The 19,448-nt window shown below is 38.9% G+C and overlaps 1 protein-coding gene across 1 annotated transcript in view; it reads left to right on the plus strand.

Annotated features, from left to right (window-relative positions):
- LOC126165126 (uncharacterized) overlaps positions 1-11,974 on the plus strand; it is a 204,140-nt gene extending 192,166 nt beyond the window's left edge. Inside the window, exons 5-6 of the mRNA XM_049920295.1 lie at positions 5,987-6,248; positions 10,626-11,974. Coding sequence (XP_049776252.1) covers positions 5,987-6,248; positions 10,626-10,793 — 430 coding nt within the window. The 3' untranslated portion in view covers positions 10,794-11,974. The remainder of the gene's footprint in view (positions 1-5,986; positions 6,249-10,625) is intronic.
- The last annotated feature ends 7,474 nt before the right edge of the window (positions 11,975-19,448 follow it).

A 19,448-nucleotide genomic window follows, 5' to 3' on the forward strand; every position in this document is an offset into this window, starting at 1 on the left:
TGAACAATATGCAAAACACAAGACCTCTCAGTCCAAAGGCTTCCGTTTAGTCGCGAAGGTGGCTCCGCCTGCTGAGGTGCCAAGCTCTAACATTCTGCGTGGTGTCTGTTTGTTGTAAGTCGTGTCTCCCTACCACTTTCGCGCAACGACGCTCTGAGCGTGTTTTTTAGGGAATTGACTAGTTTGAACCTGGGACCTGTTGCTGGTAAGGAGACGCCAGACCACACATGACATGTAGAGTTCAGAAGAGTTCAGTGAGACTAGCGATGATATAACCAAATACTTAATGATTTCAGCGTCAGCTCCACTGCACTCCCTGTAAAAGAATCTTATTACTAATTAAATTTAGTGGAAGGGGTTCGAGGCTTTCCTATTTTTAGTTAGCTAGAATCTTAATACTAACTAAATTTAGTGGAAGGGGTTCAAGGCTTTCCTATTTTTAGCTAGCTGGTAAAATAACGTCGAAAAAGCAGTTAAGTCAACCATTGGAAATTTTATTCTACTCACAAAATATTGTTTATAAATTGCACTATTGATAAAAGGAAATATTTTAATACAGGATGATAAAAACCAACTGCGTTCAACAAAAATGTGAACGAATATTCCCTGAGTGGGTTTCCAAGTTCTACAATGGATCGAAGGAAGACCTATGCTATATCACATCTATAATCTAGGTTTAAATTAAGTTTCACAAAAGAGAAAACTATCAAAATGGTCTAGAGTGACCCTCAATTATCTTTAATTGCTTATCTAATTTGTCGTAAATTACAGTGGCTGATGTGGCTTCTCAACAATTATATAACAGAAAAATCATTGCGTTTCAGATTTTAACTTTTGTAGCAAATGTGAATACCATGAGCTTTAATTGACGATCGACACTAGTATTACGCAAAAAGGGGTTGTAACAGATGAGACTTATGCAGTTCTGAGTGAAGCTTTATGCGCTGTTATGGGGCATCGCGTGCGTTCATTACCTTGTTGTTGGTTAGCCAGTGTCAGGGGGCGGCGGGCGGCGCAGCTCCATACAGCTCGCCGTCTCGGAAGCAACTCTCTCCTAACTTCTCCTTACTACAATTTACCGAAGTTGGTTAAAAAAAACTATCTGGCTGTGTTTTCATCTGACCAATCAGGGTCTCAATGTTAACCTTAAGCTCCGCCTACAAAAATTCTGTCTATCCAATGACAACGTTATACTTTTCGTGGTGGGGCAATGTTTTTAACGTTTGCAACGTAACAGAGACGCGAAAAAGTCTCACGCTAAAACTTGCAGCTGGTATGGCCCTTTTAGTGTTATCATAAGATCTATACTGTTCTTCTGAAGGGCTCTATCTTTTAACATGGACTGGGGGGGTGGGCCTGGCGGTTGGCTGGCAGCGTGGGTGTCCGTCCCTTATCGTAGGGCCTTCTAGCTTAACACGGTTCTGCTCTCGTCTTCTGTTCTCGTTTCTCCCCTCGGAACTGTGTCTGTTCCACGGTGGGAAGGTATGACATGCATTTAGGCGCTCTTGTGTTTGTGGTATTCCATTTGCTCACTCGTTGATCGTATTACTTTGGTTAATTTAATGTCAGAATTTATTCGGAGCTATGTGACATACTACTGGATTTGATTATCATGTCAGGGTTTTCATGGAAGGTGTTGGATTTGCCTGACACCTTACAAAGCGTCGTACGGAGTGCCGAATCAAGTTTAACCTTCGTTGACGGAAAGCGGAAGCACCACAAGACAAAATAAACTCCAATCGCTCTAAGGAGTGGCACTCAAAGACTATGCACTTGAAGATCAAACATAAAGCACCCAGACTAACGTGCCGCTGAACGACGCACTTCCATCACCAGCGTCTAGTAAGAGTACGGAGAGCAGCGTACCCCATCGATATACATGCATGGGACGGTAAACGAGGATAGCAATCCCAGCGACGGAAAGACAAGAGGACGAAATGACATCCCGCCGCACATACAGGGTGTTTCAAAAATGACCGATATATTTGAAACGGCAATAAAAACTAAACGAGCAGCGATAGAAATACACCGTTTCTTGCAATATGCTTGGGACAACAGTACATTTTCAGGCGGACAAACTTTCGAAATTACAGTAGTTACAATTTTCAACAACAGATGGCGCTGCAAGTGATGTGAACGATATAGAAGACAACGCAGTCTGTGGGTGCGCCATTCTGTACGTCGTCTTTCTGCCGTAAGCGTGTGCTGTTCACAGCGTGCAAGTGTGCTGTAGACAACATGGTTTATTCCTTAGAACAGAGGATTTTTCTGGTGTTGGAATTCCACCGCCTAGAACACAGTGTTGTTGCAACAAGACGAAGTTTTCAACGGAGGTTTAATGTAACCAAAGGACCGAAAAGCAGTACAATAAAGGACCTGTTTGAAAAATTTCAACCGACTGGGAACGTGACGGATGAACGTGCTGGAAAGGTAGGGCGACCGCGTATGGCAACCACAGAGGGCAACGCGCAGCTAGTGCAGCAGGTGATCCGACAGCGACCTCGGGTTTCCGTTCGCCGTGTTGCAGCTGCGGTCCAAATGACGCCAACGTCCACGTATCGTCTCCTGCGCCAGAGTTTACACCTCTATCCGTACAAAATTCAAACGCGGCAACCCCTCAGCGCCGCTACCATTGCTGCACGAGAGACATTCGCTAACGATATAGTGCACAGGATTGATGACGGCGATATGCATGTGGGCAGCATTTGGTTTACTGACGAAGCTTATTTTTACCTGGACGGCTTCGTCAATAAACAGAACTGGCGCATATGGGGAACCGAAAAGCCCCATTTTGCAGTCCCATCGTCCCTGCATCCCCAAAAAGTACTGGTCTGGGCCGCCATTTTTTCCAAAGGAATCATTGGCCCATTTTTCAGATCCGAAACGATTACTGCATCACGCTATCTGGACATTCTTCGTGAATTTGTGGCGGTACAAACTGCCTTAGACGACACTGCGAACACCTCGTGGTTTATGCAAGATGGTGCCCGGCCACATCGCACGGCCGACGTCTTTAATTTCCTCAATGAATATTTCGATGATCGTGTGATTGCTTTGGGCTATCCGAAACATCCAGGAGGCGGCGTGGATTGGCCTCCCTATTCGCCAGACATGAACCCCTGTGACTTCTTTCTGTGGGGACACTTGAAAGACCAGGTGTACCGCCAGAATCCAGAAACAATTGAACAGCTGAAGCAGTACATCTCATCTGCATGTGAAGCCATTCCGCCAGACACGTTGTCAAAGGTTTCGGGTAATTTCATTCAGAGACTACGCCATATTATTGCTACGCATGGTGGATATGTGGAAAATATCGTACTATAGACTTTCCCAGACCGCAGCGCCATCTGTTGTTGAAAATTGTAACTACTGTAATTTCGAAAGTTTGTCTGCCTGAAAATGTACTGTTGTCCCAAGCATATTGCAACAAACGGTGTATTTCTATCGCTGCTCGTTTAGTTTTTATTGCCGTTTCAAATATACCGGTCATTTTTGAAACACCCTGTAGAAGGTATTTCAAACACAGGCGCGACAAACTACAACAGGAGAGGTTTCGCTCCCCTTGCGAATCAAGTTAAACGGCATACCACGGCGCTGTCCACACTATTAACCGTAAAATCACGGTCCGGTCTTTCCCGCCCGCATCTCGTGGTCGTGCGGTAGCGTTCTCGCTTCCCACGCCCGGGTTCCCGGGTTCGATTCCCGGCGGGGTCAGGGATTTTCTCTGCCTCGTGATGGCTGGGTGTTGTGTGCTGTCCTTAGGTTAGTTAGGTTTAAGTAGTTCTAAGTTCTAGGGGACTTATGACCACAGCAGTTGAGTCCCATAGTGCTCAGAGCCATTTGAACCATTTTTTTGAACCGGTCTTTCCCATCGGGCCCCACTCGGCGTCTAGACGCAAACAACACCAGCCGAGCCGAACTGTCTCCACGCCAAGGCAGCCACCTCTTTCCTCCTCACACGCCTCCAGCTAAGCTCCGGCCAGCGATCACACACGGAAACAACCGCCTAATGCCAAAGCGCCGTCTGAGTGAAAACTCAGCACTAAGATCGATACGGACTTGGAAATAAGCGAGCACCGTAACAGTTTTGCTATCAGTTGCGTTGTTGACATGTTTTGCTGACATACGTTGTGATATCTTAGGCCACCCCTCGTGAACTACATACCTGTTTTTTTTTATTTTTTATTTTTAATGTAGCACAAAATGTGTTTGTAGGAACGTTTTGGAGGAAGATGTCAGTGAAATACCTAAGAAAGAACGGGAAGGGCCGACAATTTTACAATAGCTAGTGATCACAGTTATCTAGCAGAGGTCATTCAGGGGAAGAACTTCAGGACATTCGTATTGTGGTTCTCTGTTTTTCCATTCAAACATTTAAAGTGTTAGTTAAAATCAAGTATCTCGTGTTCTCTGTGGTGATAACGAAACTTGCGGATCCCAGCACTGAATGCCACTTTTACAGACTTCCTTCTTGTACTCATTGAAGGCAGTTTTTGCGTGCAATTTTAAACCATAGAATACAATTTTATCTGAAAATTTACTTGTTACAGAGCTACTATAATTTTTCAGAATGTAAAATTCAGTTTTCTAACAGTTCGATTACGTATACTATTAAAAAAACGTACAAAACGTGTGATTTTGTGCGATAAAAAGTATATTCCTGCAGGCTTAATTTACCGCAGTAAGATCAAAACGGAATTTTTAACTAGAGGTAATTGATTCTAAAACTAAATGTTACTTCATTTTAATCAAAAAATTCAGGTATGTTGCGCCTTAAATCTCGTTTTCAGCATAAGTGTCCCAGAACCCCCCCCCCCCCCCCCCCCATGGCATGCATTACACAATAATGTCGCACAGTATTATTGACTTTCTCCCTAGACGGCTCAGTAATACTGTCAATTACATTGTAAGTAATATTGTGGAATCAGTTTGCAGTTCGAAAGTTTGACGATAAAGGCGCTGCTACGGTGATAATTGTTCTATTTCACTGCAAGTAGAAAAGAAGGTGGTTAAAAAATTGGTTAAAGGGGCGTCAAAACTAACTCACTAAAACTTGTTAGGGACAATTGAGAATGGAAAAAAAATCATTACAAGTGCAGTTTCACTGTCAGTATTAGAGACATAGTTATGGAGACGTGTCTTGCAATAATATGTGCACTAAATGATTATACTCGGGTAAATAATGAACACACAGATGTCTATATTTACTTTTATTCATAGCCATACATGAAATAAATTTCTTAAAAATCTTCCTTCGTGATTGTTCCCCATTTTCTGAGCAACAAATCATACAATTCATCATTCTTAATACTTGTTTTTTGTTACTCATCTGCGCTAACATCCCACAATGCCGAAGATATTTATACATTTCAAAGTACTCTAATAATAATGTTCTTTCGTCATGTTTTGATCACATTCTCCATCCAACAATAAGAAACCGCCGTCATTCTTGTAGCACGCGACAGACTGTCAAAGAAATTTTGAATACTACCAACAGACAGCACAATATTTTCAAGCAGCGCAGTATGTTTCCATAGTTTTTTATGTTCTTAAAATTATTGTGCAACCTCGCAATCTCACTCCTACACGGTCAATATTATTCCGCGTTCGGGAGTTACTGTGAATATTGTTGAACGTCTAGGGGTCGCTTTAAATTTCCTTGTTTCATTGTTCTACCTGAAATGTATTCGATGCCATTTCTTAGATATTCAGCTTACGACTGACCCACCACTACTGGAAGCTGACCTGTTTTGTTCATTAATTCCCGTCTCCTTAAAAAAAAAGTAAAAAAGAAATGATCTTCTTAGAAACAACCGTGACATTTAACATAACATGATGGTGTCTTGTAAGACCAATAAAATGCGCCTTGGTTATGTAGTTAAGTTATATTGTAAGTAACGTTCGACAAACAATCGAAGGATTTAGTAAATCGTTAAGGAAATACGAGCTACGGTCCTGGCTACAATGCTTTTCTGTGTGCATACAGGTTCAACATATGCCGCCCAGAAGGCGTTGAAGAAACCCGTCAACTATGTTCAATGTTGCTGGAGCAAGTTTTCGTTCCTAACCTGAAGAAACCACCAGAAGATTTTGCTTCGATGTCACGCGCCATGTTGGACGGGATATGGGCCATTCTGCCAGCCATCGACTCTGATGCTGTCTGCGCATACGTGTACAGTCAGCTGGCTGGACTGCCTTACGACTTGGACAAACTCAGCAAGGAGTCGCGCAACGCTTACGAATGGCAGGTACGCAAACTTTCTGAATTTAAATATTTATGTTGTGGAAAGAGTGAAGTTTCAAACGAAAACGTATTGGCGTACGAAGTTTTGATCTTTAGCTATATAATGTATCGCTAATTGTCAAATAACGTCCTCAGAGACGTAGATTCCACTGACCAGGTAATCGTTTCAGTAGCATCTTAAATGACCCGTGCCATTTCCACACTACATGATCGGAGGAGGAGAAAATTAGATTGTGCGTTTCCTGAGCACATTAGTTCTCAAAATTGTCACCACATTTATTAGTTGGTCGGGGACGAAGTAATTTCCAGAAGTGCGTTAAATAGTTATCGCTCTTTCTCGCAGCGCAGGCAGGCGAGATGTGTACTGATTTGTATTCAGGGAAGTATGTTCCGTCTATGCCTCTAAATGAAGGGCAGTTTGTTTTTTGCCATGCGCATTTCACTTCTTTTATTTATGAAGCATCTTCAGTGGCCTGTAATACACGTTTCCTTTCATACATATAATAAATGTATTATGTAGTAGTTACAATACGTTAGTATGATACATTTTGTCATGTTTTTCTCTTTTTTTAAAAATTAGAACAAACTTCTGTATCACAAATTTCGTGAAGTTAAATTGTCGTTGGGTGTTAGTCCATATGTGTGGTCCTGAAGATGTCTTGATTCGGTCACCATGCTCCAGCTGTCCGAATTCCGACGTTTTTTCACCCCCATCAGCCAGCTAGAGCATGGGGTTTGAAAGAACACATCTCCAGGTCCACACATATTGACTAATAGAGTGGAACTGCAAATCATAAGTAATACCAAACAATAATTTAACCTCACGAAATCTGTGCTGGTTCTAATCTGAAAAATAAGAGAAAAACATGACAAAATATAACGTAGTAACATATTGTACCTACTACATAGCCGGCCGCTGTGGCCGAGCGGTTCTAGGAGCTTCAGTCCGGAACGACGCGGCTGCTGCGGTCGCAGGTTCGAATCCTGCCTCGGGCTTGGATGTGTGTGATGTCCTTAGGTTAGTTAGGTCTAAGTAGTTTTAAGGCTAGGGGACTGATGTTAAGTCCCATAGTGCTTAGAGCCATTTGAACTAATACATAATACATTTGCAATACATATAAAAAGAAACGTGTATTATAGGCCACTGTAGATGCATCAGAAATACAAAAAGCGAAATGTGCATGGCAAAAAACAAACTGCCTCTCATTTAGTTGCATAGACGGAACATACTTCTATGAATTTTGAGGCAATTAAAGAATGAGGAAAAAAATGACTGCTTTGCGTGTTTGCTTCTAAATTACGGAAACAGCTTGTCTGCAGCAGTCGAGTTCCATTTGCGTGATTATCTAGCAGGCAGTATCCACACATTGGAAGTTTGTAAGCGGTTTTGGAAATTAGATACTAATAGCAGGTAATTCAAAAACAGCTTTTACAGTGGAGATCGATATGCTAGAAAATGTAGGTTACATGCTGAAGAGTATTACAGCCCAATTTCAGTTTATGGTCTCATTGCCCAACACAATACTTGCATTCACATCACCACAGCGTGCATGTGTAGCGAACTACATATGTGATTCTTTTTCGATTGAGTCGGTGTTTACTTTTCGAATGATTATATTCCATACCTTATCTGTATTTGGCACACATGAAATAGTGTGAAGATAGCTTGCACCTGAGTAGGAACACAACGTGTACTAGTTACTGTATTTCTAGAATATATTTGGGCTTCGAAAGTACCGATTTACAGTACTACTTCCAGTTGTTCATGTAAACACATGTTCATATATACATACTGATTCTAGATATACAGATCTAGTTGCTGAATTTTTACTTCGGCAATTGATATTCGCTTTCACATAAATGCTGAACTGTTTTTGAAAGGTGCTTGTGTTTTTTGTATTCCCACTTGCTTTTAGAAATGTTGGTTAATGTAGACAACGCGATTGTATGTGAAGTGAAGGACATTTATTTACGAGGGTTGAATGAAAAGTAATGTCTCCACCTTTGTTAATTGAGTTTGGGTGGGAATATTTTAATAAATCAAACGCAGAAATAATCCTTAGAATGTGATCTTTAATTACCAATATTCACTCTTCCACATAATCACCAGCCAATTGGATACATTTCTGCCAACGATGAACAACTTTTCTGAAGCCATCACGGAAGAAGTCGACGCACTGTTTCGGCAATCACAGTCTCACAGGTCTCTCATCATCTTCATCAGAAGCCCAATGATGTCCCCGTAGATCGACTTTCATTATCGGGAACAGATGGAAGTCAGAGGGTGCTAAATGTGGACTGTGTGGAGGATGTCGTGCAATGGTGAAATTCAGTCTCGAAGTTCTGCTGTGGTGGCACATGAAGTATGTGGTTTGGCAATTTCATGCTGCAGGAAAACATTTCCATTTTCCTTTCGGATCCTTGTTAGCCGTCGTTTCAGAGTTCACAGCATTGTGATGTGATGCTCTGAATTTATTGTTGTTCCACGATCAAGGAAATCAACATGGATAACACAATCTGCGTCCCAGAACATTGTGTCCATTATTTTTCCAGCTGAGGGCTGCATCTTGAATTTGATGCGAGTCTTTGTGTCCATATTCCATAGACTGACGTTTCATCTCCAGATCGTAATGGTGTACCCATGCTTTGTCTCCTGTCAAAATTGAGTTCTCGTAATGCGAGAGAAGTTCCTGACAAATTTCAGTTCTGTGCTCTTTCACTTCAGGAGTCAGCATTTGGGGTACCCATCGTGCACAGATCTTCCAATAGCCAAGCAAAGCAATAAAATGACCCACACTTTCTTTTGAAAAGCCAATTGTGCTTGCAGTTTCTCTCTGAGTGATAAGACAATCGTTCTGAATCAATCTGTCAACATTTTGCTTGTGAAACTCGATGGTTGCTGTCACAGGACGTCCAACTCTTTGTTTGTCATGCAGGTCAGATGTTGCCACCTCAACATCTTTAAACTTACTCGCCCAACGACACACAGTACTCACATCAACACAATCACTGTAAACTGCTTTCATTGTCTGATGAATCACCTTTGGGGTGACACCTTCGACTGTTAAGAATTCAGTGACTGCACATTGCTTAAATCGCATTCACCAACTGTCTGCACAGGCTTTCATACTTTACACTGTAACAACACAACCATTCAATGCTAAGGCTTTCTGCCAACTGGAGCTGTAGAGTAGAGACTATGGAACAAGCCAGTACCTGCCACATACCAGTGCTGCCAACTGTTGAAAGATTCAATTGTAAACAAGCGATGCTGGCATGAGTAGTTAAAAACAACTTTTACAGAGGAGATTGACTTACAAAGGAAATGATGTACTACAGGCCAATTTCAATTTACAGTCGCATTCCCAAACAAACACTCGCATTTACAGCACTGCAGTCTTTGAAAGCAGTTGGAGTCCGACTTTTTAAGGATTGATGTTGCGATGTTGTCACGGAAGTCACTATCTGCAGGTGGGCACCATAGGATTTCTGTATCTGCAGTTAGAGTCAAAGTAATGTTACTTTTTAAATGCATGAAATTTTCCAGCCTCAGGAAACATTTTCTAATTTATGTCATATCTCTGAAACTATCGAAATCATTGGAATCTCCTTTCGTTGACCTCAAAACTAATAGTTTCAGACTTTTTGTATTGTGTTTACTGCATACACACTGGTAGAAATTATGTTGTTTACTCTTCCTCCTATAATAATCACATAATTTCGAAACACGTATGGTATAGGTCTCTATAGTGCCTATAAGCATCTCAAATATCTGTTCTTAATTTTAATTGGGTCTGGATCTAAGTTTTTCCTGAAATAGGCGAAATTTTGACGACTGTAAAAGTTATCCACTTTAGAAGTGGCAAGTCCAATACTTTGATCTGTGGAAGGGCCTCTAATACCAAGGGGTTGGGGTAAAGGCTAGCTACTGAAATTGTTACTTTTGATATGTATGAATTTGTCGACTTTGAGATGTGGTATACCATAAAAACTAAGTTTCACTTATACATACAGGAGTGCTAGTTCTGCAAGGTTCGCAGGAGAGCTTCTGTATAGTTTGGAAGGTAGGAGACGATATGTTGGCAGAAGTAAAGCTGGGAGGACAGGGCATGAGTCGTGCTTGGGTAGCTCAGATGGTAGAGCACTTGCTCGCAAAAGGCAAAGGTCCGGAGTTTGAGTCTCAGTCTGGCACAAAGTTTTAATCTGCCAGGAAGTTTCATTTATAAAATTGTTCAAACTGTTTTAAGAATAATGCTAACTAATTCATATTCAAAATAATTTAGAGGTAGTATCAAAATTAACTTGTAATGAAGTGAAATTGAGTGCTTATGTATGTAGCTGTTCAGTCCTTGTTGTGATACATGGATTGTTTCTTTTACAGGTCTATCTTGTAGAGTTAATGATGACATCTTGGTATGGATGGATACTACGTCTATTTTTTAATTTCGTCGTGTGGCTCTCCATCTATATCACACAAAAATGGCAGTTCTTAGCAAATTATACATTAACAGATAAAGTAGTTCATCAAAACATATATTTGGCCAGTTAACATATTAGTTTGCATCAATTAGAGCACAATACACAATACATTTTAGGCTCAAACTGATCTCCTTTAAGCAATTAGTGTAATTACTACTAGCAGAAGTCTTATAGTTAGTACACACATTTTCTGTGAGTATATTCAACTTCACATGATACTAGTCATAAATAAAATACTTTTGTAAAACAATCAGGTTTGAGTACTGTACATGATACAATAAAACTGTATATTTTTAATATGCCTGGTAATTGCATATGTTTTATGAAGACAAGTACTATAAAATTTGTAATAAGTAATATTTTTCGATCTTGAATTATTTTTGTATGTGGGGCTCTGTAAATTAATTCAGAATGCTGTTTAGAGTATCTAGTATTTAGACTCCCAAAGGTTTTATATAAATGTTTTATACTATATTATTTTCGAAGTTTTCTTTAAACCCTCGAAATATATCCAGTTGCTCAGCTTCCAAATTTTTTAAATTCAAAACTACAGAATGTGCTACAGATAGGTTTTTAACAGGAATATCTAGATATACCTGAAAGCCAATCCGTTTTATGGAGTTTTAAGGAAGTGCAATATTCTAAGGAGCATAAAAATACGATGTGAAATATAGCTTTTACGTTGAAACCATTTATTTTTGCTCAATTCAATTCTAAACTGATAAAAATATTTATGCAACCATATTGTACATATACACGTTAGACGAATTTTATAATTTGATATCTTTATTGTCCATTACCGCTTCCATCAAGTATAATTATGTTTGTTGCCAGAGTTTTGTAAAAATATAATGTAACTATTAATTACAACTCATATTAACTTAGTTACTTCACTTTGATTCCAAATTTGAAATGTTTAGTATTGCATATCAGATGCCTTATTTGTTGTAACAATGAATGTTTGTGTAATGTAAAAATTGGAAGTCACTCACCTGCACTTTTTATTTTTGTATCCACATATAACTGAAGTATGTAAAGATACTTAAATATGTGATTGTTTTCTGTGATATTCGTTGTTGATATGCATAATAAAATGGTTTAAATATGGCCGCAAATAAGTAAGAAATTTACAGTTATTTACACTTACCTTTAACAAAGTCATTTGTAGTTAATAACTTTGAAGCAATGTGGTCTCGGGATTGGTGTGAACTATAAAATTACAGTATTGATTGATTCATGAACAAATCCACTTAAATTAAATATTATTAATATGTTAGAAAATTAGGTTCACCAACTAAGTAACAAACATAAGATATCAGATCACTGAAGTCTAGTGTATGACAAAAATATGATTATTTACCTATATTTAAGAATAAAACAAATGCCACAACAGTACAATAAATTGATCACACAATAATAATGTTTTTGTCGATGAAACTTGGTACCAAATAACTTCAAATATAAAATAAGAGAGTAAATGTATCACCTCCTCTTACAATTAAAGCTTCTGCAGTCAATATCATTGCTCATGTCTGCAGATTTGCATTTGGTGGTTAACTTAGAGAGTGGACAATAACTAGGTCAAATTGATGAAGTGCAATTTTCACTAAAACACTTAATGAAGAGTGTAATGTTACATAAGTCTAGTAAAAAAGCAAGAACGACTGTTTGTTTCATAAACAACTCACCTTACATCTCGACATAGTGTGCTTTGTGGGATATACAGTTGGTCCAGTGATCCTCCAGCTTTTTCATCTCATTGGAAAAATAGGTTCTGTCACTCTCTGCAAAGTGCTTGTTGATTGGAACTGTCACTTCCACAGTTGATGAAACATTTTTCCCAGTGAGCCAAAATTTCGAGATAGGGAAATTCTGGCTAATTCTGGTGAATAGGATGGATGAGGAACCAATTCAAAGCCCGATCGTGCTCTTTCACTGATGTCTAGGCTGGTGCATTATCCTGGTGAAAGAGTCCTTCTTCCATCCACCTTGGTCTTTTTTCAGTCGACACAAGTTTCGAACGATCCAGCAATGAAGTGTAATAGGGTCGAGGTATGGTTCTGCCTTTTCCAAGTAATCTACGATAATTATTCCTTGTGCCATCACCTTACCAGCTGATAAAATGGTCTTCACCTTCTTCAGTGTACTTTTACCAACCTTTGTCCATTGTTTTGAGTGCCATTTTCACTCTAGCATGTAATGATGGATGCAGGTTTGATCAACAGTCACAAATCAGCACAAAACTTCTTGTGAACTGCGATTAATTGTAGCTAAACGTTGTACTGAAATGTGGTGCCAGATGGGTTTTGGTTGACTGTGAGCAGTTGGGGCACCCACATTGCACACACGTACTTCATAGCCAATTCTACATGCAGGATATTAGATATTCGCTCGTTTGAGATGCCTACAGTCTCAGTATTTTTATTCAGCTGTTTTGGATTGCATATCATGAATTTTATCAATGATTTCCTTTCTGGGGTCCTCACTTGGGTACCTGGAATGCACTTCACGTTTGGTGCTTATCTGATCACGTTCAAATTCATAAATCATAAAGTAAATTATCTTCAGTAATAGTGCAGAGTTTACAAGAGCTCCTTCCAATTCTATATGAATTTGTTTGGCAGTCCAATCCTTCAACTGAAAATGTTTAAAACACCACGAAACTCTCTTTTGTCCATTCTCAATCAAATCACATTCAACACACTGACCAATTGAGATGGCTGTCAACAATGAACTGTATGTTGCACACTGTTAAAATTCTTTACACAGTCCTTGGAATAATCGTGCTTACTGATCCTGAAGGCACAACAAAATTGTTCTGTTCTTTCATGGAAATTTACCAGACTTATCAAACAGCCCTCATATATAAACATACCCTGACTATTATGTGTGCTGCAAATGTAGTCTGAAAACATTAAAGTAGATTAAGTAGATAGAAGCTGCATTTATCTCCTAACCTGGCCATGGCTCACACAGATGTGATGTGATTGGACACTTCATTTGTATTCTGAAAAGTATTGTCAGAATCAGTGAAAACTTTATTTAATTCACTGCCACTATTTGGATATAGGATATAGTGCATTCATGCACAGAAACCTTTACCCTGTCCGCCCCGGTAGCTGAGTGGTCAGCGCAGTAGAATGTCAATCCTAAGGGCCCGGGTTAGATTCCCAGCTGGCACGGAGATTTTCTCCACTCAGAGACTGAGTGTTGTGTTGTCCCAATCATCATCATTTCATCAAACCTACAATTACAAAAACGAATATGAGAATAAAAATACATAAAAAGTACAATAATGAGACTAGGTACATGTAAACCACTCATTAGTATTCATATTAACAGTTAAAACAAATGGCTGAAAGTAGGGTAATGATTAAATACAGCATAATTGACATGTGTGTACTGTACTAAAGTCGTGTCTAAGGATCATCATAATGTAGCAAAAACCTTAAGTTGCATGTCAAATAGATACAAATTTCTTACTTATGTAAGTAAAAGCAGTGGACGCAATGTATCTAAAGGAAATGAAAATATGCCAAACAGATAGGTTGAAAGATATGCAATTTTAGTATCATATGACCAATAAGAAAAGTTTCATAAGCAAGCATGTTTATATCAATATTCATTTACTGTCACTAAAGAGTCTCATACACCATCGATCCAAAAAGTTCTGAGACTGACATTATGCCTGGCATATAAGTGATTTCAGCCCAGTAACTACACTGACAGTTTGAAGCACTAACTGCAAACTACAGATGTGCATTTAATTCAGTCAGTGGTGAATATACATTGTTAAGTAATGGACAATCGAGCTTAGTGTGCCAGTGTTGGTGAGGCAGAAATTGAGTTGGAGCAACATTAAATTAAATGTATAAGTCATTTTCCAGAATATTTTCGAGGGGAGAAAAGTGTGTACTAAATGATTCCCACATATCTCGACTGCTGAATAAAAAAATTAAAAAAAACTCTGTGTGGACACATGTGACAACTTAAGTGAAATGTAAATGGCAGGCATTTTCTTTCTATGAAAAATCATCATGGGTGACAGGACTTGAAGTTATCAGTACAAAACTAGCACACAAATACATAGTGCAGACACACACAAAAAGGTCTATGTTTTGACACACATAACAAAAATTTGAACCAACGTGATGTGTGAGTTAAGTAACATCGTAAAGAAGAACTTTTTAATGGTTTCACATATTTGTGTGAATGCTTTGTGCATTGTACTTACGTGGCGAGGGGGCAAGGGAGAATATGTAGTGCATCTCAAAAATTCAAATCACCATCTTAACGTTTCTCTATTTTTTATTAATCTAGTCTCAAACGTTTTTGCACTGACAAGGTAGCATCACATGTGGTATACTGACTGCTTGGAAATTATCATTAAAAAGACTAATTTGGCACAGAACTTACATTCTACTTATAGAATAATATCTCTTATTTTTTGTTCCTTGAAATGATCCAAAATCATCCATAATATGTGTCACCTAAGGTCCCGAAAGACAAGAGCAAAGAAGATAGGGCTCATATGGAGGTGCAGAGGCTGCTGTTTTCACCTAACTCCAGTTTACAAGTCTAACATGAAAGGCAATGATTAATAGAATCATATAGTTTTAAAGGTTATCATTAAAATCTGTAAACTGATATCTTTTTAAAAAAGGACATAAAAGATACTGATATTGCGTACTCTTTTTTATTCACATTATCTTGATTTCATACAATATAACACATGCTGTTCTACATATCACAGTACTAACGAATCGTTCTGCAACAATAATCAGTGTCTAACATTCCATTTACTCATTGTCTTGGCTGTCATTCTTTATAGGGCACTTCAGAATATCTTCATTGGAAGGTAAGTGTTCGTCAGATAGGTAATGTAAGAGTTTTTCCAAGTCCTTGATAGTATTAGACTTAATTTGATAATCTAGTTTTTCTGGTGCAGACAACGGATCATGTTCGATGTCTAGATGACAGATGTGACTAATCAGTCCATCGAACGTTGTAGAAGCAAGACTAACACCCTGTCCTGTGTTACCAAAAACTGAATGCGAAAAAGTGCTTGTAGAGAATGTCACCGTCCCTTGTTTTTGAAGACTTTTTCTTCATAAATTATGGTCTCCCTGTAGCACAGGTAGGTTGCAGTAAGTACTGGGAGATGAAGAAGCTTGCACAGGATAGAGTAGCATGGAGAGCTGCATCAAACCAGTCTCAGGACTGAAGACCACAACAACAACAACTGTAGCACAGCTGCTATCATAACCTGAAGTCTAATATTTAAGCAGCAGCAGCCTGTCTAACAAGAATTCCATCTGGCTTCGAGCTTCTAAAAATCACCTCTATCACGTCATGTGCAGTAAACAATATGTTCTGTTTCCTTAGTTACCTTTTATAATGCTGAAATCCCTATACCAGGGTAAAAAACTATGTCCTGTCACCGGAAATTAATGTAAAATGTTATTAAATTTCCCAAAATCAGTAAATGTAACAGAAATCTTCTGAGATTGTGATTGCCGGCCGGAGTGGCTGAGCGGTTCTAGGCGCTACAGTTTGGAACCGCGTGACCGCTACGGTCGCAGGTTCGAATCCTGCTTTGGGCATGGATGTGTGTGATGTCCTTAGGTTAGTTAGGTTTAAGTAGTTCTAAGTTCTAGGGGACTGATGACCTCAGCAGTTAAGTCCCATAGTGCTCAGAGCCATTTGAACCTTTCTTTTGAGATTGTGATCCCTATTCCGAACTGAATAACAGATGAGTTATGCCATGTTATTTTAGGAGGAGTAGGCATTAGCATCTTACAGTTTTTAAAGCAATAGACAACATTTCTATTACTAGCAATAATTACGTATATGTATACTCTTAGTATCAGTCATTGCATTACGTATAATGAGCAAACACTACTGCCAGCCAACAATGTAATTCATGTTTAACTGTGCAGATGACAAAGAGAACAATGTGAAACAGCCAAATAATTGCATCATATTGTTTTCTTTTGAACATGAGTGATACTGGTACCTTGGTGTGCAAGTAAAAGTATTAAATGATATCCAGCATTGTCAGTGCTGCTGTCTAAGCTTTATGTTCAAAGGGGCATAACGTCTATTTTTAAAAGGTTATGAGTGATTCATTTATGCCCCCATAAAAAGAATATTTTTTCAGAACCCTTTAGAACACACACAAACTAATCGACTAGTGTCCCTTTAATGCATGCGGGATGATTCAAACGTAACTGTACATACTTAGTGGGTGTACTGTACGCCTAAAAGTAAGAGAAAAGCGCTAAATACAGTTTTTTCTGAAACGGCTTTATTTCTGAGTTATGGTGGATAATTTCATTGGTAGTAGGCATTACATCATGGGCCAGTACAGGCTTTTCGCATGTTGTGTTCGCCTGCATGTCGACTGATGGTGCTTTGTGCACCTCTCTCAAGTGCTCAGTTGATCACAGCACGAACTGCCTTTGTTTACTTGACTTTGGTGTGGTCTGTAGTACTCTATGGTACTCCTGTAGTGTAGCTGCACCAGACGTACTGTGTTCATCAATCCATCGGTAGTTCACTGCAGCCACGGTGTACTATACTATAGTGTACTTAAACGGTGAATATGTGGATATGCATCTCTTTTGTGGCTCACCAAAAGGCAATGCACGAGCATCAAGAGGACGGTACATGGAAATGTTTCCTAATAGAAAAGAACCATTAGATTTTCGCAGCTGTAGACAGGTGTTAAAGGGAATATGGCACTTGTGGTGCACCATGATTAGGTCGACCTCACCTGGATGGAATGGCTGTTGAGAACATACTTGAAATGGTAGATGAAGATTCAACAATAAGTAGCCATTGTGTAACTGTAACATTGTGTTCCTCAATCAACTGTATGACGCCTGCTTCAGAAACAGTGATTCAACTCATTTCACCTGCAGAAGGTAATGGAGCGGACACCTATACTCGACCTTAGATATCAGAATTTCTGGCAGCGGTTACTTGAGCGCCATGTTGCCTGACTAACAGAGTGTATCGACTGTTTTTGAACATGGATTGGGTGGTCTGCTTCATTATGTCCCACTCGCTACATTAACCAAGTAATGGTTTATGCATGATGGTGCCCTGCACATTTGAGTGGGGAGGTGAGGGAGCATCTCAAAGCAGCTTAGCCAGGTAAGTGGTTAGGTTGTGCAGGACCATTTGCTTGGCCTCCCAAATCTTAGGATCTGAACTCCCTGAACTCCTTCCTTGGCAGCATCTCAAGGAGCTCATGTATGGTGTTTCAATTGAGAATGTAGCACAACTACCACAGCGAGCTGAAACTGTGCAGAAGAAGATGAGTGGAGCCTATAACATTCCTAGAGTAGTAAGACGTCGAGCATGTCTACATTGACATAATTTTCAACATGTTCTGGGTAAATATACAGTGTGTAGTTTTGTTAAATTTTGGGTCCCATCACGTCATTTCTTTCTGAGAAGAACTAAATTTGTGTTGTTTGTGTTGGATTTGTCATCCCAACTCTACTGCATAACTCTGAAATAAAGTAGTTTGAGACAAAACTTTAACGTTTTCTTCTTATTTTGATGCATATTACACCCACAAAGTGTGCACATTTACCCTTGAATTACCCTGTGTGATAGTGGTATAAGGTATCCTCTGTCATGCACTGTATCGTGACTTGCGGACTATGCATGTGCATATAGATGCTGATTATTTCAAAAAATTAAATATGATGAGAGTACCTAGTATATCTATAACTGTCCTGTCTTTGTAAACGAAAACCTAACCAAGTATTCAAAGGAGAACAATCCACGACCATGGGATGCGTTAAATGTGACATATGCTAGGGTGGCAAAGACCCATGACAACTATAAATGTCCAGGTCTCGTTTACTTCAACAAGTTACCTGAAAAACCCTACACATCACTAGTAAATAAATTTTAAGCCATAACTGTGAAAAGATGAAAAGTAAAGTATTTTACTCTTCTCAAGAGTTCCTTTAGTTGTAACAAATGGTCTGATGAGACTGAACTATGCAAAAATAACACATTTTATTTTAAAGCAATGTATGTCATGCTGTGTAAATATTTTATTCTTTTACTGTCTTGTAGTTATTGTCATACACATTTTTAATTATTTATTGTCATTTATTTTGCAACTCATAAATGCATGTCATTTAAATTTTTATAACAAAATGGACAACATATAAGAGACAACAACAAATTTATGGAAAAATTGGTTTGCATATAGTGTATACATACAAATTGCTTTAACGATTTAATCGACTTTGTGAGTGTGAACAAAAGCAGTTTTGTATTAGCTAGTACGTCATGGAGTTTTTTTTTTAAAATATGCCTATAGTTCGGAAACAGACTTTATGTGACTTAGTAATCAGTTGTCTCATTTTGTTCCTGCATGATATACACCTTTATTGGACAATATGGGTTGCTGGATGAATAGAACTTTGGTTAAAGTTACTGTAGGTCAGTTATAGAGGAAGGAGGAATGACCACTACACTAGCAGGGAATACAGATATAATAATGTTGATATCCACAGACTGCACTGATCAGTTTTCTTAAACTGCTGCTGCAAAAGTCAGTAATAGGAAGTCAGTAATATCAGTCACAACATCCAGGCCTTCATCTCATAATTTTGAATTGTTTATGAAAGAACTTGATGCGTTATTTAACACTTTAACTTCCAAGAAAACTGATGTAATATTAAGTGGACATTTAAAT

The sequence above is a fragment of the Schistocerca cancellata genome, chromosome 1 (genome assembly GCF_023864275.1).
Source record: "Schistocerca cancellata isolate TAMUIC-IGC-003103 chromosome 1, iqSchCanc2.1, whole genome shotgun sequence".
In the NCBI taxonomy this organism is placed as follows: domain Eukaryota; kingdom Metazoa; phylum Arthropoda; class Insecta; order Orthoptera; family Acrididae; genus Schistocerca; species Schistocerca cancellata.